This window comes from Tachysurus fulvidraco, chromosome 19 (assembly GCF_022655615.1).
Source record: "Tachysurus fulvidraco isolate hzauxx_2018 chromosome 19, HZAU_PFXX_2.0, whole genome shotgun sequence".
NCBI classification, from domain to species: Eukaryota; Metazoa; Chordata; class Actinopteri; order Siluriformes; family Bagridae; genus Tachysurus; species Tachysurus fulvidraco.
The window spans coordinates 3,655,833-3,683,017 of NC_062536.1; the positions used below are offsets into that span (position 1 = coordinate 3,655,833).

A 27,185-nucleotide genomic window follows, 5' to 3' on the forward strand; every position below is an offset into this window, starting at 1 on the left:
AAAATGGTATAATAAAATTAGAACGATGTTGCATTTGTGACCATTAAATATTCCAGACCTACATGTCCACACACCATAGTCAGGATTAAAAAAGAAATACTGGTCATATGTGCCAGCACAATAGGAGGGTTTGTGGTTGTGGTACAGAGTACATGAACTCGATGGCCTCAATGGTAGGAGTGAAGATGAACTTTTTACAACCTTGAAAAGCATCACAGCACAAAACATTCAGGTGGATTAGATACAACAGATGGTCACATGAGGTTCCACTCCTGACTTTCAAAAACAAAAACAAGATGCATAAAAAGAAGAAACTGTGATGTTCGACGTCAGGGAATTTTGGCAGATTCCAAGATGGGGTTACAAAAATGCTGGGAAACCTACCAGATTATTTTAATATAAAACTGCATTTTTAAAAACAATACATTATTGTTTTAGACTTTTTGTTGTTGTAATATTGTTCACTGCCCTTTAGTATTTTGTACTAAATAGTATTTTTGTTTGTTTGTTTTTGAATGTGCTTAGACTTTTCTGAATGAAACTGTAGCTCATATTTCAGATGTCTGAATGCATGCAGTATTAAACACTTTATAAAGAAAAACATCTGGAATTTGCGTCTGAACGTCTTATCATATATGATGATAAAAAGTGGTTCAAAGCAATGCACTTTCAGTGTTTTTTCCACGTGCTGTGCATTTTGAGACGTGGATTAGGCGTTTTTATAGAAGCTACATGACATCAACCTCCCTCTGATCTGTGTGATGATCTATTTCCGCTTATGGGGAATCTATGTACAATACCTCCAGTATAGTAAAGCAACACAGCTGTGTGTTCATCCCTATCTGATCATTAAGCATTATGTAGTTTATAATAAATGATTATAGATTAAATAATATCTGTGCAGCATGTAGTAAAGCAGCACTTGAGTGAGCTCGTGCACGTTGCTGTGCTGTCCCGAACACCGCGCTACTCGATTGGACCGCATCTCGATGACGTGACAGAGTGCGGCTTTGGAGCAGGACTGCGGTGCTTAGGGCGCGTTTGGGACGAGGCCGCTGTGTTATTATTACAGGATCATCATCTTCATCCTTTATAACTAATAGTTTTTGTGCATCATAGTCGTCAGTCCACACATGTAGCAGCATCCCTCCTCCTGACCCAGCTGGCTTTATGGGAGCATTATTGCGGCTTTAAAGTGCAGGTAGTGTTTTATTTATCTTTCTTTCCTGAAACGATTACGCACGTGTCGCAGAGCCTGATGTCATATAGTCTGAAATGTTTAGACATAAAACGGAAGAAAACTTGATAGATAATAGTCACAGTGCCGCAATGCAGAAAGACATCCCAGCTGATGCTGAGCTCTCAGTGAGGAGGGGTGTGTGTGTGTGTGTGTGTGTGTGTGTGTGTGTGTGTGTGTGTGTGTGTGTGTGTATTTATGTGTGTGTGTGTGGGTGTGTGCATGTGTATGTGTGTGTATGTATGTATGTTGTATATATGTATGTATGTATGTATGTATGTATGTATGTGTGTGAGTGTGTGCGTGTATGTGTGTGTATGTATGTATGTTTGTATGTATGTATGTATGGGTGTGTATGTGTGTGTGCTTGTGTGTGTGTGTGTGTGTGTCTGTGTGAGTGTGTGTGTGTGAGTGTATGGGTGTGTATGTGTATATGTGTGTGTGTGTATGGGTGTGTGTGGTGTGTGTGTGTGTGTGTGTGTGTGTGTGTGTGTGTGTGTGTGTGTGTATTCTTGTTAATCTACTTACATGAAATGTCTGTTGATGGGTTAGTAAGTTTGTTGGTTACGTTGGCAAACAAAACTATTAAACGAACAGAAAATATTGTAGTATTGTGAAAATTCTCAAATATCAACATGACAGTCACAGAGTGTGACTCTGTCCCAGTGCTACCTTATTTTTGAGGAAGGAATGGCATGCAAAGCAGAGCTAGGACAATGGAAAGCCAAAGGGGTCAGACAGTTTTTCACTCCTAGTGAAAGAAATTTTTACATTTTTAGAAATTGAGGTGTTTCTGCTTAAAATGAAAGATAATATCCTAGTACAGATAAAAGTTATATATAAAATATCTTAACCCTTAAAATAAAAGAACTCTTAAGGACAAAACATCTTAGGGGTAGGAAGGAGGACTTTTAGGAGGCTTAAGAGTTTCTTTAGCAGAGGAGAAAGTGCCAGAGCCAAACTTTCTTTGTCCCTCAAATGATCTCTTTTCATTTGGTTTCCTAGTCAAACTGTAATGTTTGATGTCATGCATAGCAGTGTGAATCAGATGGACAAGCTCCATTTGTCTTTGTCAGAACTAGGTTAAAGCTACAAAAAACATGCAAAACATCTTCCTAACACAGCTCACTGAGAATAAGGTTAATGAGGTTAGAAAATATGTGACAGACCAATAAAAACAGAGTAAAAAAAAGACTGACACTGTAACCAGGTGATTATACTGTACACAATGAGCACTTCACACAGGGAAACTGTCAGATGTGCTGGAAGTGTTCATAAAGGAAAATGTTGGATCAAACGGAACTGATTTATATGGTAGCTTTCATCATGTTATTAAGCATCATCTCCTTCATAAGTATGACCTTAATCTTCACCAAGCTGAGACCTTCTTTATGATGTATGGCTATAAGATATCATTGTGGGCTTCTTAATTATCCATGAATTGTGATTTTTGTATACAGGAATATTTATTATATGTAGATATACAATATCTGCTGTTTAATTCGGTCTGTCAAGTATTTGCAAAATTTTCCTAAAGACCGCTAATTTTTCCCTTTTCCTGCAATACCCTGACCTTCAGTTGATTCCCCTAGATGACGCACTACAAACACTACTGAAATTCGCTAAAACCGAGTCGTTGTTTCATCGCTCATGTGTGTAAAACTGGCACAAATGAATGAGTGAAGATATGAGATAGTATGAGATAGTTCAGTTTGTACATGAACTATATTCAGATGTTAAAGCCTCCAAAGCCAAATGTGAAAGCCAAGCCAAATCACAAACAACTCATTCACTTATTTCCCACACTATCAAAGATTCTCCTAAATTACTGGAATCTGAAACAGTGCCATTGGAGTTGCAGTTGGAACTGATATACAGTATCTTTAACGTGACTCCATTTTAAAGAAGTTCAACTTAAACTGGATGAGTTTTATGCTTCACTGAAATTTTCCAAACACTGAACATCACACCCATGTGCGGTATTTGAAAACCCTATTAAAGTTCTATTTGTGATGATAATCTAAGCTTTGTGTGTATGTGTGTGTGTGTGTGTGTGTGTGTGTGTGTGTGTGTGTCACAAGTGACAAATGAATCCAATTCATTTACTGTACAGTATGTAGAGGAGCAAAGTGATATGTGCAAATTTTGTTTAGTATTTTGTGATTGGTTACAAATAGACAGAGAACCGATTAATAAAATAAAATATAATAAAATAATGTGCCAAACTTTAGGCTAATTTTGAGATAAATGTGTAACTATAAGTTATAATGAAGGACTCATTTATATTGAAGAATTAGCTAATAGCTAAATGATTAACAAATTAAGGAAAGTATTTAATTAAATCACAGACCGTACTTAGAAATAATCTTGTGTTTAAACAGAATATAAATGAATTTTAAATATTCTTATCATAAATTTTCTTAGAAATATAAAGTTTTTAAATATTGATGTAACTTTTGGACTTGCCAGCTCTGAATACAGCCCTGTTTTTGCAGTCCTGTTGCATCCTGAGTAAATACAATGCGTAAGTATAAATACATAAATCATGGCAAGGTGACATGACCATCACACTGTTATCTGCTTTTTTAACATCTCATTCCACTTTTATTCCCAGATTGATTTGTTTTTTATTAACAATAATAAATAAATCTGTTAGTGATTAGTGATCATTCAGCTACAGGAGCATTAGTGAGATCAGACACTGATGGTGTAAGAGTGAGGAGGTCTGGGGTTCAGTCAGTGTTCCAGTTCATCCCAAAGGTGTTCAGTGGGGTTGAGTCAGAGTCAGGGCTTTGTGCAGGATCCTAGAGTTCTTACACTCCAACATTAACACACCGCGTCTTCATGGAGCCCAGGGGCTTTGTGCAATGGCCTTGTTATACGGGAACAGTGTTTTGATCTTATTAGTTCCAGTGAAGGGAAACAGTAATGTACAGTAACTGTGTGCTTCAAACTTCGAGGCAACAGTTAGAGAGAAAACACATATGGGCACTCTCTACCTGAGAAAACACATATGGGCACTCTCTATCTGAGAAAACACATATGGGCACTCTCTATCTGAGAAAACACATATGGGCACTCTCTATCTGAGAAAACACATATGGGCACTCTCTATCTGAGAAAACACATATGGGCACTCTCTATTGTGAAAAATATATGTATGTATACCTAAATAATTGTGTAAGTAGAAAAAAAAAATCACACGCAAAAATTGCATTTAGAAACAGTTGAGCCCCCCCCCCCCCCTTCCTCACAGTGGTTTGACCCACTGCCTGCTTTCCCAGTACATCTCACCTACTCTGCACACACGAGTCAGGTGTGTGGCTGCGGCTGTTAATGTTAAACTCCATTAAGCAGGGGCTTTTATTCACTTATAAAGTGAGTTTATTATAAAATAAAGCGATTCTCTTTAATGTAGTTGATACAGACTCATTCATAAATTAGTTGCAGCAAAAATGCTGATTGCCGACGTAATGAATCTGCTATATTAGTGATTAAAATCTTACTTCTCTAGTATGGGATGAGGATGATGATTACTTGAATGTATGTTCTATGTACTTTTTTTGCTACATTCTGTAATGACCTTTCAGCCATATTCATCTAGAAACTGCATTAAGACAATACAGAAAACATTGCGTTTTTGCCAATAGAAAATGAGCTAGGTGTATGACAGTTGCCAAAATGAGATATGAGCTACAAAACGATCCTGCCATTAGCTATATAGAAGACATATCTTGTATGTTTATGTGGATATATGTGAAGCAATAGGAGACATGCATGCACCTCACTTTTGCCTATATGTGGCATATATACGCATATATGCAGCATATATACATATATTGCCATATATGCGCATATATCCACATATAGATTCTTTCCATGTGGGAACGTTAGCTTGTTTACAATAGCTTGTTAACGTTAGCTTGTTTACAATAGCTTGTTGCATAGTGCACTGTAACTAACACGCCAAAGCCGTTTCCCATGCATTGTTTTATTTGGGACGACTTGGCATAATGTATATTGTTTAGCTGTGCTGTTGAGTTGTGCTATATCACTGTTGCAGCTAGCGTTGCATTCGGATGACAAATGGATGATAGAGACAAGTTACCTTTAGCCTTTCTAGGCATATTTATTTTTCTCACTGTCTGCACATCAGTCTCACGGCCAGACAGTTCAACAACATAAAGAGACAACCGTGACTCCTTTAGGACAAACCAATTAACGCAAACGCGTCTACTTAATTAGCTTATACTTCTAGTGCCCCCTTGTGACCTACTCATTTACATAACACAGAACTGCACAGCATTATAATAACATATAACTGAGGACATATTATAACATATTATAACATGTGCATTTACTAAACGAGCACTGTGCTACGTCCGAACTGACCTCACTGTATTTTTTTGTATAATGAGTTTCTATTCTGTTCTTAAGTGTCTTAATTAATTTTAAATAAAAATGTAAACCTTTTTTAATTCCTTGATTTTATTGTTGTGATTACATTTTTATGATAGTTTTACTTTCTTAACGTAAAGCACTTTGAATTACCATTGTGTATGAAATGTGTACAGTATAAATAAACTTGCCTTGCAGTGTCATAGACTAGATAAAATGACGGAGAAAAGGAAAATTTGAACCTGAGAAAAACTTTGAAAATAACCATAATGATGCGTCTCCATGCTACAATAATAATGATAAAAGCCAAGTTTTTCACTGTGGGGACATGTCTTTATAAGTACAATTACACTGTATTATGTGTGTCCCCCTTCAAAAATTGCTCATGAGAAATTTTATATTTATTTCCCCCCCTTACTGTTAAATGAAATTTATGCCCATGCACATGGATGTGATTGTCAGGGACACAAACCCAAATAGTGTACATGGATTGGTTCTGGTGTAAATTATTTATTTATTTATTTATTTATTTATTTATTTATTTATTTATTTATTTATTTATTTATTTAATTAATTGTCTGACATTTAAATAAAACACGTTCTCTGTTTAATTTTACAATTTAAACTAGTGTCTGTATTTTTAATTACACTTTTGCTTGTTCTTTCAATTGGCTACATACAATATAGAAAGAAATGTAGAGTTTTGTTGTAATATGCAATAGTATTCAAATGTAAATGACTGCAACATCAAGTCTGCATTGATTTCATAACGTGCAATGGGAATGATATTATTCTTAGAGATAGTCATGAAAAGAAAATTATATCAGTGCAATAAGACAGCAGTTTAAGTTAATGACTCTGCACTGATTATACTAAACTCCACTGATTTATTTCCCTTCATTTCTAAACAAACACATCGTATTAAAGAATGATGGTTAAAGTGATGTCCTTTCGATTGTGGGTTAACATCACAGTGAAATATTGTAACTCGTGGTATTCAGTTGTGTCAAATTATATATATTCTAACAAATGCAAAGACAAACTTGAATGACATTTTACTTCTGGGATTTCATTGTCATATTAATAAGATGCATTCTCTCTTTTAACCCCCTCAGGACTGTCATCCCGTCATCACAATGGTGGCCTCACTTGTGTTGCTGAGTTTTTTCTCTTTGCTTTTATCAGCAGGTGTGTATATTCCTCTATATATGTACAATATAGATGAACTGTTCAGGTCTTTATAATAAATCTACACTTTGAAACATGTTCAGTAAATACAAAAATTCTGACAGTTTCAGTGTTTGTCACTTTTCTTATGTAGATGCCATCAAGCCTAGGTTCTTTGAGCCCAGAATCTTTGACAGTAAGTCTATTTTTTTGGTATAAAAAACAGTATAATAAAAATATATTCATAGAATCTGTCTTTGATACAGAGGGCAACAAAAGTGTATATGCAACTTTTTTCTATTGGTTGGATGTTTATTATAAACATGTGTATTTGTGTTTCAGAGGAGGCCACAGGTTTTGGACCCATATTTGAGGAGGAACCCTTAGACACAGTATATGCTGAGGATTCTCCTGAGCCCAAAATCTCCATGAACTGCAGAGTGCGAGCAAATCCACCAGCAACTGTCAAGTAATGCCTGCGTTTTACTGAGCTGTATAAATCTTTGGCTCTTTGCTCTGTGTATAGTCCTATTAATGAAAATGCCCGAGCTTTCACTTATTCCATGGTTCTGCCTACAGTACCATGATGTCACTGGATCAAGCTTGTAGCTGAATGTAAAGAATATTTAAAATAAATATGTATGTATTTTGTACAGGCAATGTATAAGCAAGTATTGAGGTAAACCATATGTCAGATATAAATAAAATATAGCTCTTCTTTTTATGTAGGTTTACATTTATTATTCCTTTGCAGATGGTGGCATAATAACTGGGAGATTAAGCTGATGGAGCAGCCGGATGAACACTACAGTTTAGTGGGCGGAAACCTCTTAATCACTCATCCAGACAAGAGTAAGCATGCTGGAAAATACGTTTGTGTGGCCAGGAATGTTTATGGCACAGTCATCAGTAAGGAGGCCACTGTGAGGTTTGGATGTAAGTGATGGCTTTTATAGAATATTTCTACACTCATTTATTTCAAAAATATATTAAAAAATGTACAAAATTGGATCATATCACTACCTACCGAAAGGTAGTTCCCATTTCCCACTCACGATCTCTTCTATCACGCACATCTTTCTAAACAGCTGTCAGTGAGTCACTGGACACACAAAGGAACGTAGCATAGTATGTTATTTAATGAAGCCAACAAAGCAGTACTTTAAGTTCTAGATGAAATGATACTCCAATGTATTTCAGTATAGTCTTTATATGTAAGGTCTCATCTAAAAAGATTAATCCAGTATATGTAAAAGACACACAGTTAAAGAGACTTAAACCAGGTGTTACACAATAAACACTCCTGGTGTACTAACATACTATTTAGTCTGGTAGTATATGGTTTGCAATGCACCCCAATTATATTACAGCAGGAAAGTCCTGTCAGATCAGTGAAATATAAACATACAGGACTTTCCTGCTGTAGTATAGACACAGTGTGCACAATTACAATATTACATTCCCTTTGTGGAAATAAACAGTAATTGGAGAGATTATAGCCTCAGGATAATTTATACATTTAATTCCAGGGGGCTTTTTTTTACCATAGTCGTGAAACATATATAACAACTGCAGAATTTAAGGGAGTAAGTTAAGTTTTTTTTTTTTTTTACAATACTATATATACAGTACTGAAGGTTATGAAATAATTGAAAATATAAAAACAATAATCAAAGATGTTTATGACATGTGGAGTGGACACAGGATATATTACATTGGTTTATGGAGTATTTAAATGCCTAAGATTATTGTTAACAGTCCTTCACCTGGCCTTTCAGGGCAAATAAATAAAATCGTAACCTCATCCTCTTGATGCAGTCTGGTTCATTCAACCTTAATCTGCAGATGATAAGTGATGCCTCTCATCCATTACACAAACCTGATCACTCAACCAGCTTAGACAACAGCAGCAGCTCACATACTGATATTTACCCACTGGGATACTTTAAGAGAAAGCCAGGTGGCCTTAGTAATAACTATGATGTTATACCAAAAATACCACAGATTGTACATGACCACACCACTGCATTTAAAATTGGTCTCAAAAATAGCCACTGCTTTGTTAGAGGATGTGGTAACTAATTCTAGCTAACCACAGGAAACATTTAACTGATTTATCTCATCTCATCTGCCTTATAATGTTAGTTTGGAGTTAATGTTTTTTGAGTTTTAGACTTTGTTGAATAATGTGACTTATAAACTGTGAAGTTATAATATGGTTTAAGGAAAATTCATTTCACTGGTAACATTATTCTACAAGAGAAATTGTGTTTTGTGTGCAGAAACATAAATAGGCCTTTCTAGTGACCAGTTTTAGTAGTTTTGTTCTTTTCTTCCAAGTTCTGAACCAATTTCCTACTGATGAGAGAGAGCCTGTGAATGTTAAAGAAGGACAGGGGGTTGTTCTCCTGTGTGATCCACCCACTCACTACCCAAGTAAGAGGGGTTTCTTTACAACTATACATACCCAGTGTTTATTATAACTGCTTTACATCAAGCAATAAATGTTCAGTACATGTTTCATTTTGTATCATTATTCTGATACAAGAAATAATGTAATGTGTTCTTAATGGTTTTTTGATCCTTGTATTTTTAGTTGAGATAATGTACCGATGGATCTACAACGATTTTCCCAACTTTATTATTCCTGATCAGAGGCGCTTTGTGTCTCAGACAACAGGCAACCTCTACATTGCTAAGGTAGAGGCCTCTGACATTGGCAACTACTCATGTTTCGTGTCCAGCCCTACCATTGGCAAGAGTGTCTTCAGCACACCTTTCGCTCTGGTACCAGAGATCCAAAGTAAGTCTGTGTATGCAGTTAAAAGCATAGATTTTATCTCTGATAAATAATTTTCCTAATCTAAATAGAATAGTAAGACCACCTGAGCACATGTCACATGCATGCACACCATTTCCATTGTAAATAGTACAGTCATTTGTAAATTACTAATGAGTTTAAATCATAGTTAACATCTTACCTATATCTCTTCAGAGGAAGTTAATCGATATCCTGCAGACATTCGAGTCAGATTTCCTAAGACTTATGCCTTGGTGGGACAAAACGTCACACTGGAGTGCTTCGCCCTGGGAAAGTAAGCCACAGACTCAGATGTAGTGTGACTTTATAAATAATTAGCTTTCTACTAGTCTGAAGGTCCAATAAAATCAACAGGCAGGCCAGTGTGCTGAGGGTGGTTGTTTTTTGTGTGCTTCCCAGCCCTCTACCACACATCCGCTGGAGGAAACTGGATGCAGATCTGCCACCCAACTATGAGGTAAGCATGAATGGTGCTCTGCTACACCTCATCAACGTGCAGTATGAGGACGAGGGTAGCTATGAATGTGAGGCCCTCAACATCAAGGGCATGGACTGGTATCGCCAGTGGCTTTATGTGGAGGGTAAGGACAACTCTTTATTTCACTTGTTCAGGCTTTGACATCCTTGTGAACTTTATATATTAAAGCTTTAACATAGAGGAGTGAGAGGAAGGACGAACACAGTGTTATTAGAGCAAATGCTATATAAATGTTCAATATTCCAGCTGGAGGGCAGAAAACAGGCAGACAGCATCAAACTTTAAGTTTCATTTTAAATCTAAAATTAAAGTAACAATTCACAATTGAAGTGCAGCATAATACAGTACATAAAAATAACATTTAAAGGTGAATTATATGGATATTTAATGAATATTTTTATTCTTGCTTTACTATGATTTCCTGACCAGGTGCTCCGGAGTGGGCAGAGCATATTAATGACACAGAGAAAGATGTCGGAAGTGAGCTTACACTTTCCTGCACTGCCGTGGGGAAGCCGTTACCTTGGATTCGCTGGTTGAAGGATGGATATTCAGTCAGTTCTCATTCTGCAGATGTCACACAATCAAACAAGATACACAAATATTAAGCAGTTGTAGAATGTATACTGTGACATAACAGTTTTTCCAGTACATATTTGGTTACTACTACTACTTTATAATTTGAGATCATTACTGTCATTTATTTGCCGACAGATTGGATTCGGACAGAATTCAGACCCATTTTCTCGTTTCAGATTTTTATTGTGGTTTTGATTTTGTATGGAAATAATTTTTAACCATCACTTTACTTATTAACCTATAATGATAAAGTAAACAACAACAAAAAAACAGATTTTAGACCATTTTTTCAATGCCCTTTTTTAAAAATTACAGTTACTACAGGATTTGCACACTTGTATTACGCAGTTTAATCCCATTCTTCATCCTTTTCATCCTCTTCACCCTCAGAGGCAGAGCCTTTCATGCTGCATCTAATTGAATGGACAGTGTCTTTGAACCGCCAGCCTCAGGTTTCTTCACAAACGCTTGACTGGGTTTAAGGCTGCATTTTAGCTGGGACAATCAATGACATCCTGAGACTTGACTAGACTCCACCCCAGGGTTGTTTTGGCTCTATGCCTGTGATCATGTTAAAAGTTGAACTGTCACCCTAGACTGAGTTTGCTTGTGCTCTGGAAGAGGTTTCCTTGAAGGATTATCATGTATTTTGCTACATCGTCCCATCCCTCAGTTATTACTAGTCTGCACCCCATAGCATGATGCTGCTAATTCCATGTATCACTGTAGGGAGAGTAAAATGTGATGTACAGAGCCTGTGTTCACCAGACATAATAATTGCTGTTACACCCAAGAGTTAAATTTTCATCAGAGCAGATCATCTTTTTTCATATGTTGCCTGAGTATTTTATTCTGTCATATGTGTTTTACTTGATAGTGACAACTGTCTTTCCACAGTCATGAAGCCCTGATTTATGGAGTGCTGCACAGATGGTTGTTTATTTATCTGGTTCACCCATTGCTGCACAGCACTCATTAAGACTGATTGTTGGTCAGTCTTAATGACCAAACCCCCCCCCTCCCCCTTTTTTTTACAGGTGCCTAATTTGGACAGCTAGATAGCATTAGGCAGGTTCAAGGTTGTGCCAAACTTCATCTATTTTAGAATTACCAAGGCCCTTCTGGTCCTGGGAACACGCAAAGCCATAGAAATTGACTTATATCCCTGTCCCAGTCTATGCCTTGCCACGGTTTGATCACAGAGATAATCAGAGAGTTCCTTAGACTTCTTCTTGTGGGCCTTTATAGACCCTTTACAGAGTAGGTCCAATTAATTAAAATCACAACAGGTGGATTTAGGTTGAGCTCTAAAAACATTTTAAGGATGTTTAAAGCCAAGTAGATGCACCTGACCACCTGATATCGAGTGCCACAGCAAAGGGTCTGATTTCGCTTCATGATTACTTTGAGTAAAACTGGCAAAAGGAAAGCCATACCAATAAAGTGTTCAACAAGTAAAAGGGTCTGAATGTTTTATGATTCCACTGTATATACACTGAAAATATGTAAAGTTGTAGTAGAATGATCCTTCATAATAGTTTTCAGTCCAAATGGACCACCAAGATGAAAGGTGGATCCTTCATAGAAGATGAAGATAATAAGGTGCTTAAAAAAGGATAAAGATATATACGTCATGAAAGCTTTTGGCATCTGATAGATTTTATCATAAGTTTTACATATAAATAAATCGTTTTACATAAAATTCAGCTTTGTTCATGAAAAGTTTTATGCAGTACTCATGAATTTGTTTTGAAGGTCAAAAGTTGGTATCCTTAGTTATTGTTATACTGCTTCTCTTTCAGTATGGCAAAGGGGAGCTGAAGTTCTCCAGTCTCACTTTTGAAGACTCCGGCATGTACCAGTGCATTGCTGAGAACAACTGGGGAACCATCTATGCTAATGCAGAGCTGCGTGTCGTCTGTGAGTTGCACAGCACACATCCATGCAAATTTGTAATAGAGACAGTAGATGTTTTCTTTATAACTTTTCAAGAATTAGCCGTTTGAATTATGTTTTAATAATTCCATCCTCTTCCTAGCTTGTGCTCCTACATTCATTTACAACCCAGTAAAAAAGATTTTGTTGGGGGCTGAAAATGGACGTGTGGTGATTGAGTGTAAACCACGAGCTGCTCCAAAGCCAAAGTTTATTTGGAAACGCGGCTTAGAAACATTCTCCAACTCATCTCGGTAAGTTTACATTCAGATTCCACTCTATACCGAAGCAAGATCATAACCTTTGCTGTATTGCTCCTATTTAACACACCTGCCTATTCTGCAGACCTAGATATACTGTTTTAAGCTTACCATAAAATTTTGGAGCATCTCCAAAACTGCAGGTCTTGTGTGGTGTTTCTTTAATACTGTAAGTGGTCCAAGGAAGAACAACCGATGAACCGACTTCACAGCCAGACACCATTATTGATGCATGTGAGGAGTGAAGGCTAGCCTATCTGGTCCGCTCCAACAGAAGAGCTAATGCAACACAACTGATCGGGAACCACAAATAGAACTCTGACAGTAATTCAGCTCATCATGTTTGTGCATTCAATCTAATCCCAAGAAGATGAGCATTTGAGCATACTGTATGAGTTTAAAGAACATTGTTCTTTCAACTGCTCCCTATTTAGGGTCACCACACTGGATCATCTAGTCCACGTGTTTGATTTGGCACAGGTTTTACACAAGTTGCCCTTCCTGATGCAACCCTCCCTTTTTATCCAAACCTTGGGAGCTGAAAGTGATTTCTCCAGAATAATGGCTTAAAATTTAACCACAAATCAAAACGCTAACGATTCATTATGATAGAGGTTTAAGAGGTCAAAGTACAAATATTAGAACATTCTGTAGACCATTCTTTCCCTATCAGTTTCATTTTTTAAACAAATGTTTGTTCATGCTTATGAAAACATACATTTTGTTAATAAGTTGTAGTGACACATTGGCAGTAATCTTTGACATAACAGAGCTTCTGTTATCATATCACATGATTCCAATAATTATATTTTATGAGGATTTACTGAAGTTTATTCTTTGCAAAACATTGACATATTGTAAATAAACTGTATTAATTTTATAGACTATGGTCCTGCTTGCTGAACCAAAAAATGGAGGTTTAAAGACTTAAAGCAATTGATAAGACATTTTTGAACACTCATACCCATAGCCATGTTTCCCACTTCAACTACAACGGACAAACTGAAAATAAAACTATACCAAAGTTATAATCCCAATTCTGATTTGCAGTATTTATGTGTAATATGTGGATCTTTTATGCTGAAACTAACAACCCTGCTCATGGAACCTAAAAAATAGCTTGTTGTGCTGGGCACAGGGCAGAATACCTGCTCTACCACACTGTCACGCTGTGACACAGTGAAACAAAAGGCAAGAGAGGATCCAACTGCAGATAGGACTTTACTGGACAAAAACAAGAAACAAACATACAGGCAGGCAAAACAGATCAGGACACTGAACAGGAACCAACATGAACCGGAACAGAGACCAACATGAACCAAACACCAACAACGACCAACACCAAGGAAGTGAACAGACAGAGTAGATATAGTAGACAGGAGCCAATCACAACACAGAGATAATCAGAGACAAAGACAAGACACCTGGGGAAGAGATGGAATGTAATTAGTGTCCATGGTGAGCAATGAGTGGGCGGAGCAAACAATTAACATCAGGGAGAGACGGCAGACAGAAACAAGGGGAAAACACAGACAGACTCGTTTTACACACACACACACACACACACACACACACACACACACACACACACACACACACACACACACACACACACACACACACTCATTTAATTTCTTTTAAAATAATTGTAAAAGGATTATTGACCCATTTTCCATTATCATAAAAAAAAATATATTATTGAAAGTATTATAGAGAGAAGCTTTTTAATGCATAACTTTATGTGTGTCCTAATTGTATAATATAATCTGATGTCCAGAATCTGTGTCCAGTTTCCTGATCTTTATGTTAAAATATTTTAGATGGTTACTGTTGTATAGAGACCATGTCCCCTTCTGGGTTCAATCAGAATATGAAAACACATATGAACATTTGGATCACTACATATATTATATTATATTATATTATATTATATTATATTATATTATATTATATTATATTATATTATATTACATTATATTATAGTTAAAGTAACTGTCATCTGAATTATCTGACAGTGTGTTTATTTGGGATGATGGGAGTCTGGAGATTCTGAATGTGAATAAGGCTGACGAAGGTGAATACACATGTTATGCTGAGAATGACCGTGGAAAGGCCAACAGCTCAGGGACCCTTATTATTAAAGGTCAGTAATTGTATTCTTATAGTTGCATCTTTTATGTCATTAGATTATATTAAATTACATGAATAAACTTAAGGTACCTTATACCTTTTTTTACAGAAGATATTAAGACATTACACTACTTAGAACTTAGACACTGTATTAGTGAAAGTATTGAGGTACTAAATAAGCTATGAGATATGTTCCTGAAAAAGGGTTTTCCAGTACTATTAATCAGTTAGGGTTTAAAGTGGTGCACTGCAAAGAGTTTGCTCAAAATGAACTCAACGGGAAAGTCATGGTCTGCTGTGAGCTCATTCATATGAAAAAGGACATTTATTACTCTCCACCAAGGATGTTCAGATCTAGCCCAAACCATCCTCGGATATTAACAACCCTGCATTAATGGAGAACTAGCAAGTGGGTTTAAAGAAACAGAAAATAAATAAGATGTTGTAGACCTATTTCTATATAATAAACTTAATCACTCACACATGATAGATGACATAAAGCAGTTACTTGTTTTCTCTATGATAATTACAAGGGCCTTAAACAAAGACTATAATTAGGAAACATTTAAAGTTTAGGTTTGCTTTACATTTTATTTTTATATTTTTATATACAGTAGCCATGCTGCTCTATAGCCTAGCCATGTGAATAATATGAGAGATTTCTTTCACATGCTGGGAGTGACCGGTGTTTCCAGATATTCCTGCAGCTCTTTTGATATTGCTGTAGGTCTTAGCGGTCTGCCTGATAAACTTTCTTCTTGTCTTTCTCAATATTTAAGAAACATCCTGTTCTTTTTAATGCCACTGTGGTGCCACATTTTCTCAACCTGCTGATGATGACCTTCAAGGCGTCCATTGGCATCTCATGTTTTGTAAATTCTTTTGTTCCTCTCTCCTGCGTTTTTAACATTGAAATCCTGTACCATAAGCTTTTTGCCTAGTATTATTATTTTAGAAGCAATAAGTGCTAAGAAAGCTTTCCGTACATGCAGTTCCAAAGATTTCCAGTTTAGTTTGATGCCACTTTCAAGTCAATCTTAAAATGGGATTGTGATCACAATACCAGTTCAGATTTATTTCTCATAATGTATTTATTATGACTAAGAAGAGGTTGAATAAGAGACTGACAGGTTTAATTTCTGACTGAGGTGTCATACAGTAATAAACAAAACTGCAATTGTTGGCAAACTGGTGTTTTACACCTTATCTTGTAGTAGTCCTTAATTAAAATCTCATTAAAATGTTTAACTTTTTAACTTGTAATAACTTGTCTATGTATACCCCTTTCTCAGAGGCAACAAAGATCACTGTAGGTCCATCAGATGTGATTGTGACTGTGGGTGAGAACACCGTCCTTAAGTGCTCGGCCTCATATGACCCTAGCTTTGATATCACCTTCATCTGGTCAGTGGACTCATACATCATCAACTTTGCCACTGATTATGAGCACTATGAGCAGCTAATGGTAAGAACGAAAGGAATTCTGACCTTATCACAGATAACAATGCTTTATGCTGAAATTTATATATTGTAAAATCTCTTTTTAGCTACAATTGAATTTTTAATTGTTTATTGAGATTAAACAATTGTTGAATAGACACTGTTACATGGATATTACTGTAGATTCTAATATGTTGTTGAAACATAGGACATTTTACATATGTAACTCTTATATGTAATGTCTTTATTACTATTAATTCACATATTTATGGATTTGTATATAGGATCAAGAGTCCAGTGGACATCTGCTGATTAAAAACATTCAGGTTGGCCATGCAGGGTACTACACCTGCACAGCACAGACAATTGTTGACAATGCCACCGCTTCTGCTACTGTTGAAGTCAAAGGTTAGTCCTAAATGATGATCCTGTTGAAAGAAAAAGAAATAAATTTTAATAGTGTCACACATCTACTTTTGGCTTTTCCTGTTAGGGGTCGCCACAGTGAGGAGGATGCAGAGGATAGAGCTAGAGTGGATGATTATCCAATTCCACCTGACTCTATCCTCACCATCCTCTACTCTCGCACCAGTTACCTTCATGTCCTCATTTAACACATCCATGTATCTCCTCTTTGTCCTTCCTCTAGACCTCTTACCTGGCAGCTCCATCTCTAACATCCTTCTACCAATATAACCATCTCCCTCCTCTGTACATGTCCAAAACCACCTCAATCTAGTCTCTCTGTCCTTGTCCCCAAAACAGCTAACCTGAGCTGTCCCTCTGATGTGCTCGTTCCTAATCCTGTCCATCCTCATCACTCCTAAAGAGAACCTCAACATCCTCATCTCTGCTACCTTCATCTCTGCCTCATGTCTTTTCCTCACTCTACAGTCTCTTACCCATACAGCAGAGCTGCTCTCACTACTGACTTATACACCTTTTATTTGGTTCTTGCTGACACTCTTCTGTCACATTTATCCACCCACTCTGACTCGCTTGTATTGATGAAGAGGTGCCACCTCCACCTTGAACTCCTCTGTCTGACCAATAGCACATCTCACTGCTGTCATACTCCTCTAATACCTATCCAGAACTACCATGAAATATTCTCTGACACTCCTGACATCCTCATACAGTACCATAGCTCCAAGTCCTTCTCACCTTCTCTCATGTCTAACCTGGCATACAACTCATCGTATGCATTCTGTTTGGCCTTCTGTGCTACGATTCCTTGTAATTCTGTGTACTTTCTTCAGTCTCTACGTTCCACTTCTTTTTAGCTAACCTGTCTCCCTGATCATGTTTGCTGTACGTAGTTTCCCAGTCATCTGGAAGCTCCTCCTGACAATCGAAAGCCACACATCGAAAGTGTTGATTACAGCCATTTCCATCCGCTTAGCAAAGTCCACCACCATCTGTCCTTCTAGGTTCCTTTCCTTATCACCTCCGCATCACCTCTGTTCCCATCACCAACAGCTCCAATCACTACTGTTTCTGATCTAACTCACAGCCTAATTGTGGAGCATAACCACTGACGACATTCAGCATTACCCCTTCAATTTCTAACTTCCAACTGATTACCCTGTCTGACAGTCTTTTCACCTCTAAAACATCACAAACTAAGGTTGTGGGTTCGAGTCTTGGGCTGGCCACGACTGAGGTGTCCTTGAGCAAGGCACCGAACCCTCCAACTGCTCCCCGGGTGTCGCAGCATAAATGGCTGCCCACTGCTCCGGGTGTGTGTTCACGGTGTGTGTGTGTGTTCACTGCTGTGTGTGTGCACTTTGGATGGGCTAAAGGCAGAGAACAAATTTCTAAGTATGGGTCACCGTACTTAGTCGTATCTCACGTCACTTTCCCTTTCAATTCCCCATTTCTCTTCCTATCCACACCATAATGAAAGAGTTTGTATCCCCCTCTAATATTAAGTACTTTGCTTCCCTTCCAACTACAGTAGTCTGCTGCACACACAGTATATCTACTGTACCTTCCCTCCCTTTATCATGACTGGTACCTTTCTACTCTATACCTTTCCCTGTCACTGTACCAACCTTAAGAGTCCCTATTCTCAGACCTATACTCCTGCCTTTCCTCTTCTCTGTTTGCTGTGGTACATTCTTTAAGGATTATTTTGTTATTGTTTGTAATCTAAAGACATTGTTGATATATAAGGAGTTATTAGCTTAGTGATGTTTAGTAGTACCTTCTCCAAAACTATTGGAATGACAATGGCAGTGCCATTGTTTTTGCTATACAGTACAAAAATCAAAAGATATTGTCTTCTAGATGTTTTAAACATGACCTGATTGGAGATGTTTAAAACATCTAGAAGTCAATATCTTTTGATTTTTGTACTGTATAGCAAAAACAATGGCACTGCCATTATCATTCCAATAGTTTGTAGGCCTCCCTTTCTCTGGACCTGAAGGCTGTGTTGTACTCTTTGAGCAGAAGGTGAACCTCCCAGTTCATTCAGGGCTTCTGGTTCCTCACCTGGTCCACACACCCTCTGATGTGCTTTAGAATGGAGTTGGCGTAGGTGTTAAAGTTTATGTTGGTATCTGAGTCAACAGTTTGCAGCTTGGGCAGCAAATTCATTCCAGACATTGTGTGAGATCTGCTGGTCTCAGCTGTCAAAAATCATGATTGTAAGGTTTTGACCACATTTGTAGACTGAAGAGTATTTGGGCAGCAGAAACAATGAGAGATAATAAGATTGTCCAAGCTGATGTTTAAGCATCAGCCACACATGTATACATGGTCCAGATGAAGTATTTTTTGCTCCAGAGGCAGAAGAAAGAAGGCATGCAAGATGACCAGCTGGTGGTCACAAGAAGGTACCTCTAATGGACTCTGGGGTGCAGATTAACTTTGACCACTTCAAGTCTAATCAAGAAGTGACTGAAAGGGCCTGCAGAACTCCTCCTGAGTAAAGTTAATGTTAATTGGTGAGTCAGAGAAGGCTGAATACAGGGGCTCAAAAGCAGCCTCAGATAATTCTTCCAAAACCAGGAAAGCTACCAAGATGGAACTCATACCCTCAAATAAACTTTAGCCATCTGGAGCCAAGCATGAAACTTGAGGATGCCTCCACAGAGAAGCTCCAACATTGGGCAGAAATTACAGTTAAATGTACCTTAAGGGTAGCAGGGGCTAACCCTGCTTCAGCACTGTGCCAAATGAGCAGTGGACTAGGTTCAGGTTGCATTGCTCACATCACAACAGAAAGAGCTCTAACTAAGATTGCAGCCTGCTTTGTGTTTTTTTGTATTTACTGTTTATTTGTTTTTGAATTTTATGTGTTTTGATCCATGCAGTGCAAACATTGTCTATGTACATCAGGATTTAATCGAATACGGATTTCAATACAAGCTAAGCATCATCCCTGTTTCTTAAAAAGGAGCCACCAACAGCCTGAATGACTACAAACCTGTTGCACTAACACCAGTAATCATGAAGTGCTTTGAGAGACTGGTCTCGCAGTCCATCAAATCCAATCCATTTTTTGTGTGTATCAGGTAGGCCTGGTCCTCCTGGAGGTGTGCGTGTGGAGGAGATCAGAGACACATCAGTGAAGTTGGTTTGGAGTCTGGGCTCAGATCATGGAATTCCACTCACCCAGCACATCGTACAAACCAGAGACTTCTACTCTGTAGACCCAGAGGACTGGAAAACCGCAGTCACATGTGAGTGCACCAGACCATGTCACAATAGTACTTTATAGACCAATTCATACACGATGAATGTAAAATGCACAGTCAAGCTCTTTCTTTTACAGTTACTGTGTCGCATGACGTTACTGGATACTTTTCTTAGTATTTTTATACATTGGTATTGCACTGTGCAGAAGCTTTTGAAGAACTTTTGAAACAAAGATACAAGACAGCTTTCACAAAGTTTGTATTCACACAATGTTTTAGTTTTTAGTGAATTAGATAAATATATTGATATAAAATTTCCTTGGTTAGTCCCTATGTTTTTGGATGGGAGTGCTGTGTCTGCCAAGGTCATTGAACTATATCCTTGGATGGAGTATGAATTTCGGGTGTATGCCATCAATGATCTGGGAGAAGGAGAGTGCAGTGTGCCCTCCATCAAAATTAAAACCTGGGATTCCAGTAAGTTTGCATATACTCATTTATGCTTCTTAGTAAAGCCTGACTAATTTTGTACCAATTTTCTTTAACTATTTTTATTTTTATTTTATTTATAGTAAATAATGTGGTAACAAAATAAGGTTAACCAACTATGTTTACTTTCAGTTCCCACCATGGCTCCTACTGATGTAAATGGTTACATAGGCTTGAATGGAGAGCTCATAGTGACTTGGACAGTAGGTCTAATTTTTCTTCTGTATAGCGTGTATTTCTTTTAATATTCATTGTCAGTCTTAAATATTCTCCAAAAAGTTCTCAGTGGTCTTGTTATACTGAGATTTACTTTGTCTTTCCCCAGCCTATGAAGCCCCAGTACTTTTTTGGAAAAAAGTTTGGCTATATAGTAGGTTTCAAATACCATGAAGATGACAAATTGATGTGGTCAACAGTGGCTGATCCAGAGGCAAGGCGCTATGTCTACAAGGATGGCATTATACCCAACTCTGAGATACAAATCAAAGTGAAAGGTTACAACAACAAAGGAGAAGGACCATTCAGTCAGATTAAAGTGGTATATGCATCTGATAACGGTGAGGGCCCATGTTTTAGCTCTTAAAAGTAAACGAATAATAAAATAATAACTTATTACTTATATAAAGATATTTCTTGAAGGTTTTTTTGGGCTAAAAATATTAACATATATCCACAAAATTCACTGCGACCTTTACTTTATTTCAGTGATTGTCAGATAAATGTTTGATTAGCTGTTCTACATTTCTGCAGCCCCCACACAGGCACCACTGGATGTTTATGCTCGCCAGGTTACGTCCACTGAGGCGATAGTGTGGTGGCTACCTGTTTTTCAAGTTCCTCCTCACTGGGTGGATGGATACCAGGTAAGTCCTCAAAATGCAGTGCTCCTTTCTGGTTCTCATCAAATAATCACACACGATTTAATCGGCATAAATAAAGTATGATTAAGTATAAAAATTTGGTTCCCTTTCGAGGGAACCCGATGCTGCGTCAGGGCTGACGCTATGGGAATGCTTCTGTTAGGAAGTGTGTCTGAAGCTCTGTGTGCAATGGCTCGGGAAGGACATGTGACGATGTGATTAAGCTCCAGTAAGTCCACATAAGGGCATCTACGTCACATTACTCCAGCTTCTTTGTCTTCAGGAAGCGCTCTGTGTATGTGTGTCAATTGTTTGTCTTGTCTGTCAAGTGCAGGGAGAGAAAAACAATAATATGTTGCAATCTAAGCATTTTAAGAGATGCATGCATCCTGTGCATGCAACATGCTGTGTCTAGGTTAAAATCAGATTGATCTGATGAGGGCATTAATGTCGTCCGTTTTGTGTCGTCCGAATTTGCGCTTCGTGCCAAAAAGCAGACGGTCTGCTCCATAGGCCGTGCAATCTTGTTCGGCGCCGCACTGAGTACTGTCGTTGACAGGCACCAGGAGGTAAAATGCTTGTCGGTGGCATTCAGGGAGTTTCTCCCTTGTCGCGGCGAGCAGCTTGGGTCATCTTCCAGCCGCACCCAACCTCCTCCTAGCTCACTAAAGGCAGTAAGGAGGGTTAGTGTGGCTAACGGATCTCCCTGGGTGCTAACCTGCCAGTGCACTGTTTCAGGGCAGGTCTGCGCAAGTTTGACACCACTATCAGACAACCGGACAGCATGGAAGCTTCTGCCAGGTGTGTCTCAGTGGGTCCTGAGTACCATAGAAAAGGCTACAAGATCCAGTTCTCCTCCTGTCCTTAGTGTTTTCAGGATGTCTTGTTGGCAGGCACCAGGTGGTGTTCCTCCAAAAGGAACTTCTCTTGCTCCTGAGTAAAGGGGCCATAGAGCATGGTCCCCTCCCTGAGCGGGACTCCGGCTTTACAGCCGATATTTCGAATAAGATTGTTCCCAAGAAGGACGTGGGGCTGCATCCGATTTTGGACCTGTGGGCTCTGAACTGTACTCTGAAGACTTTAGGATGCTCACGCTCAAGGTTATCGTGTCCCAGATCAGGTCCAAAGACTGGTTTGTGACGATTGACCTCGAGTGCGCTTATTTTCACATAGGCATTCTGCCAGAGCACAGGAAGTTCCTCAGGTTCACTTTTGGGGGCGAAGTGTACCAGTATTGTTCTTCCTTTTTAGCCTAGCCCTTTCAGGGGTGTGGGCTTTCATCCTCGCAGACATATATATATTTATAGTGTTAGATACCTTGAGACAAGTGTTAACAGAGATAAGGTGGTTTATTGGGTTTATTGAAGTCATAAAACTCAGTACTCAGAACTCTGAGAATATAAACTGCCTGGAGAAGAGGGCTGTGTTACTAGCATTGAAACACTTTCCGGCCGGGTGGAAGTGGATCTGTTCGCCTCCAAAGAGTTGACCCACTGTCCGCCGTGGCTTTCCCTCTCTCATCCGGCCCCTTTGGACCTGGATGCCTTGGTATGTACGTGGCCGAGGTGCCATCTGTACGCCTTCCCCCGGTAGCTCTGATCCCGCAAGTCCTAGCCAGAGTGCGCCAAGACCCGGGTCAACCTTCTCCTAGTTGCCCCTTGTTGGCCCTCTCGAGTTGATTCAGATTCTATTCTATTCTGATTCAATTCTAGCCTCCCTCCTGAATGGCACTCCATGGGAGATTCCCGACAGGGAGGATCTCCTCTCTCAGGCGCAGGGGGCAATCCTATACCCCCAGCCGAGATGGGGAAGCTGTGGGTCTGGCCCCCGAGGGGGACCAGTTCCTAGAGGCAGGCCTCTCATCTGAGGTGACCGAGACTCTACTGAATGCTAGGACTCCCTCCACTATCAAGCTATATACATTGAAGTGGAAGCTTTTTTGCCTCTGGTGTGATGAACACTGTCAGGATCCAGTTCACTGCCTGGTCAGTACAGTGCTGGAGTTCCTGCAGTTTTGTGTTTCTTTGGGCCTGTCCCCCTCTACTTTAAAGGTGTACATGGCTGCCATCGCTGCGAACCACGAGCCTGTCCTCTGGGCCTCCTTGGGTCAGCCTCTGAGAAGTTTCTGACCCTGAAGTGGGCTCTGCTCCTAGCCTTGGCCTCTCTCAAAAGAGTGAGGCATTTGCAGGACTTGTCGACCCATAAACACCCCCCCACCCCCCACCCCTTTGCCTAGAATTTTTCCCCTGGCATGTCCAAGGCTATTCTGTACCCCAGGGCAGGATATGTCCTTAAGGTTCCCAGGATTTCTGGCTGTAGAGTCATAATGCGGGCCTACTGTCCCTCGCCCCATGAGTCGGCGGAACAGGAGGGGCTGCATTTGCTTTGCCCAGTAAGGGCCTTGAGGACTTCAGCACTGACGCAGCGTCAAATTCCCCTCGAAAGGGAATTACACCAGGTTACGTATGTAACCCGGTTCCCTGAGAAGGGAACGAGACGCTGCGTTGCTGGCCATGCCCCGGGCATCCTCTCGCACTTCCATCAGACAAATAGAAGCTGGAGTAGTGTGATGTAGATGCCCTTATATGGACTTGCTGGCGCGTAATCACTTCGTCACGTGTCCTTCCCGAGCCATTAAATTGGCGTGTTTGCACACAGAGCTTCAGACACAACTTCCTCACAGAAGCATTCCCATAGCATCAGCCCTGACGCAGCGTCTTGTTCCCTTCTCAGGGAACCGGGTTACATACGTAACCTGGTGTAGTTTTTGCTTGTGAATAAGAATTTATTTTTCTTTAAAACACTTTATTTTGTCCTTATATTAACCCTTAATGAAAATTTGAAAAAGCAAATTAATTTGCCTTGCAAAAAGATTCCCTTGAATTCAGAAGCAATATCACTGGTATGTGCTATCTCCTTTTTTTGTTATTTTTATTTATTTCTTTTATTTTGTTTATTTTATTTTCTTTATCTTACTAACCACCTAATACTAAAATCTTTCTTGCCTATTTGAGCAACTTGAGGTCTCAATGCACACTTTAACATGGGAGTTAAATCAACCCTTAAGTGCAATGAACATTCTTATCTTTTAAGAACATCTTTCAGTTCTCATGGCTGTGTTTGCTTCCTGTTCAGATACGTTACTGGAGGAAATATGATGACAATGAGGCAGCAGCCTCTCGTGTACTTGTCCACAGCTCAGTTAACCAGACACGTTTGGAGAACATGCGACCTGACTCACACTACCTTATTGAAGTACGTGCTTACAATGGAGCTGGACTTGGACCACCCAGTGAGCACTGTGAAATGTTTACCAGGAGACCACGTAAGCATATAACTGAATCTTTTGGGTATTTAGACAAAATACAAGCGTAATATAGTCGTTTTAAAACGCTTTACACTAAAGGTAGTGATGCACTATTTCTAGTCTTTACAAGAACATAGACATTAAAAAGCTGGCATGTATATCTTGTTCATAATATGAATATACATTGTTTATACATAAATCATTACCTGGATTTAATGAAAATTTAACCAAAAGGAGCCCTCAATTACACAATTACTGCAGTGATTAATATTCTTCAACTGGCAACAAATTATTTAACCCTAACTGATGACAAATTCATCAAATTGTAAGATTTTCACACATGGATTGGACCCCACAGAGTCCAGAACACCATTAAGAATCTTTGGGATGTGCTGGAGAAGACTTTATGCAGTGTTCCAACTCTCCCTTCATCAATACAAGACCTTAATGAGAAAATTAATGCAAATCTGTAAGGAAATAATTAAATCGATGAGTGTTCCAATAAAACTATTTTTTATAATACTTTTTTGGCCAGGCATTGTATAAATATACATACTGGTAGTCACATATATAACTTTTCATCATGACTACTATGTCATTTATATGACAAACCTGCCCAGTCATATGTAATCAATACTTACAGCATGTATTGTGTCCTTGGACTCAACTGCACATAATATAAATGACTGTCTTTACAATCTATTGATTATTCCAGCTCCCAGTCGACGTCTAAGAGTGTACAAGTATGTCAGCTTTACACGCAAATGGCTGTATATCTACTGGGATCACATCTACAACTACTGGAATGAGTCCTACGTGGAGGGATACAAGGTGGATATTCTTTTGCGTATTAGAGATGAACCTCTTAGTCTGTCAACCGGTACCTATATTATAGTATTAAGCAAAAAAGGGTTAGAGTTGATTTCAAATGTGGCATTTGCATTTAGAATCTTTTGCTGTTATGTCTTAATGTGAACTTTCAAGAGCTGTCACTAAAAAGATCAATCAAATAAAAACCGATTTGAGTTGAAAAACCTGTAAAGTATATGGAGAAGCGAAGCAGCTACACATAATCCAAAACATACCACCTCAACTTAGAGTACATGTATGGCTGCGAGTGGAACTAGTTCTATTTTATTTACTGATGATGTGACTGCTGACAAAAGCAAGCTGAATTAAGCCAAATGCTTTAAATCTCCCTGGATGGTGCTCAACAGTACAGATGGGCAATGACCCATAGAAAAGAAGTGGAATGCCCTGCAATGGCCAAGTGAATTTATGGCATCTGCCAAATGCCATAAATGTAATAAGATGCTGGCTAGTGTTGGATCATAGACCATGGCTACAGATTTTTTTGTTGTAGTAAGCCCAATTTGTTCATGTTACCCTGAAGCAACACAATATATAGAGGGATATTAAAACTGTTGTAGCCTTTGATGTAATGGGCATAATTTATTTTCTGGGCTTTTAGATATTGTTTAGAAAGGAAGGGGAGCGCTATGGGAAACTGTACACCACTGGCAGGCACTACATCGACTTCCCCATGCCTGAGACAGGAGATTATGTAATAGAGATACGAGCTCGCTGTGAAGGAGGAGATGGCCCTATATCACAGATACAAGTGCAAGGTACAGTATGCTGTGAATGCTTTTTAACACTTGTATTCAAATGTTTTTCAGTACAGGATTGTGTTAAGTTTCTACCAATATGTTCTTGAATTTTGAAGCATTTTTTTGAGAATATTCTCAACATAGGTTTTGACATACAGACTATATTTTACTTTGACCTCTGAAACAATTGCTTCTGTGCCTTTAATGTTTTCTGTTTTGTCATAGGTGCTGCCATCCTGAACACTCAGCCTCTTTGTGCCATATCTCTGCTTCTCCTGGCTTTGGTCTGCATGAATCTGGGCCTTTAGGAGACTATACTTTGCTAGTTGAGTAAAAAAGAGTGTAGAAAATCCAACTCCCAGTGTAATTTCATTATACAAGTATTTGTATGCTGTATAACCTTCCTAATGTGTAAATCAAATTGATACCAGTATTAAAACCAGTTTAGAGTTAGAGATATGTCCACATGATGCCATGAAAACATCACAGGTATAGTAGTTTTTGTGTTATTTAAAATTGGATTATTTATTTAGTCAAAAAAATCTCTAATTGTTTTCAAAAACAGTAAAAACCTTATTTTACAGTTTCACATGTTTCTTTTCAATTTTGTTCATGTTTTTATAATGCTGTATGTGTTTAAAATCCAATAATAATTATAATAATAATAATAATAATAATAATAATAATAATAATAATAATAATAATAATAATAATAATAGCATTTCTGGTTATATTTAATGATCACTTAAAAATTCTATCACATTTTCTTAAACTGGACTGCATATACAGAATCTCACAAAAGTCAGTACACCCCTCACATTTCAGCAAAC

At 38.4% G+C, this 27,185-nt stretch overlaps 1 protein-coding gene across 2 annotated transcripts; it reads left to right on the forward strand.

Moving 5' to 3' along the window:
- Positions 1-985: 985 nt before the first annotated feature.
- cntn1b (contactin 1b) lies at positions 986-26,942 on the forward strand. Of its 2 annotated transcripts, XM_047803703.1 has the most exons (24): positions 986-1,201; positions 6,751-6,823; positions 6,957-6,998; positions 7,145-7,271; positions 7,557-7,738; positions 9,143-9,238; positions 9,399-9,605; positions 9,798-9,897; positions 10,023-10,204; positions 10,531-10,655; positions 12,483-12,600; positions 12,719-12,869; positions 14,891-15,018; positions 16,298-16,470; positions 16,730-16,853; positions 19,967-20,134; positions 20,417-20,566; positions 20,711-20,781; positions 20,904-21,135; positions 21,329-21,441; positions 24,574-24,763; positions 25,461-25,576; positions 26,217-26,373; positions 26,581-26,942. In XM_047803703.1, exons 2-24 carry the CDS (start codon positions 6,772-6,774, stop codon positions 26,661-26,663), a joined length of 3,087 nt encoding a protein of 1,028 aa, XP_047659659.1. In that variant the 5' UTR covers positions 986-1,201; positions 6,751-6,771; the 3' UTR covers positions 26,664-26,942. The 2 variants fall into 2 exon arrangements, with proteins under 2 accessions (XP_047659659.1, XP_027006796.1); XM_027150995.2 differs by lacking the exons at positions 19,967-20,134; positions 20,417-20,566; positions 20,711-20,781; ... (4 more) ...; positions 26,217-26,373; positions 26,581-26,942 and having other exon boundaries at positions 16,730-16,858.
- The last annotated feature ends 243 nt before the right edge of the window (positions 26,943-27,185 follow it).

What these genes read in the sequence shown, in the direction of transcription:
- cntn1b (XM_047803703.1), top strand. Translation starts at nt 6,772, where the DNA reads ATGGTGGCCTCACTTGTGTTGCTGAGTTTTTTCTCTTTGCTTTTATCA. An exon ending in TGAGCCCAGAATCTTTGACA is followed by an intron (nt 6,999 to 7,144) that starts GTAAGTCTATTT and finishes TTTGTGTTTCAG; the next exon opens with AGGAGGCCACAGGTTTTGGA. An exon ending in AATCCACCAGCAACTGTCAA is followed by an intron (nt 7,272 to 7,556) that starts GTAATGCCTGCG and finishes ATTCCTTTGCAG; the next exon opens with ATGGTGGCATAATAACTGGG.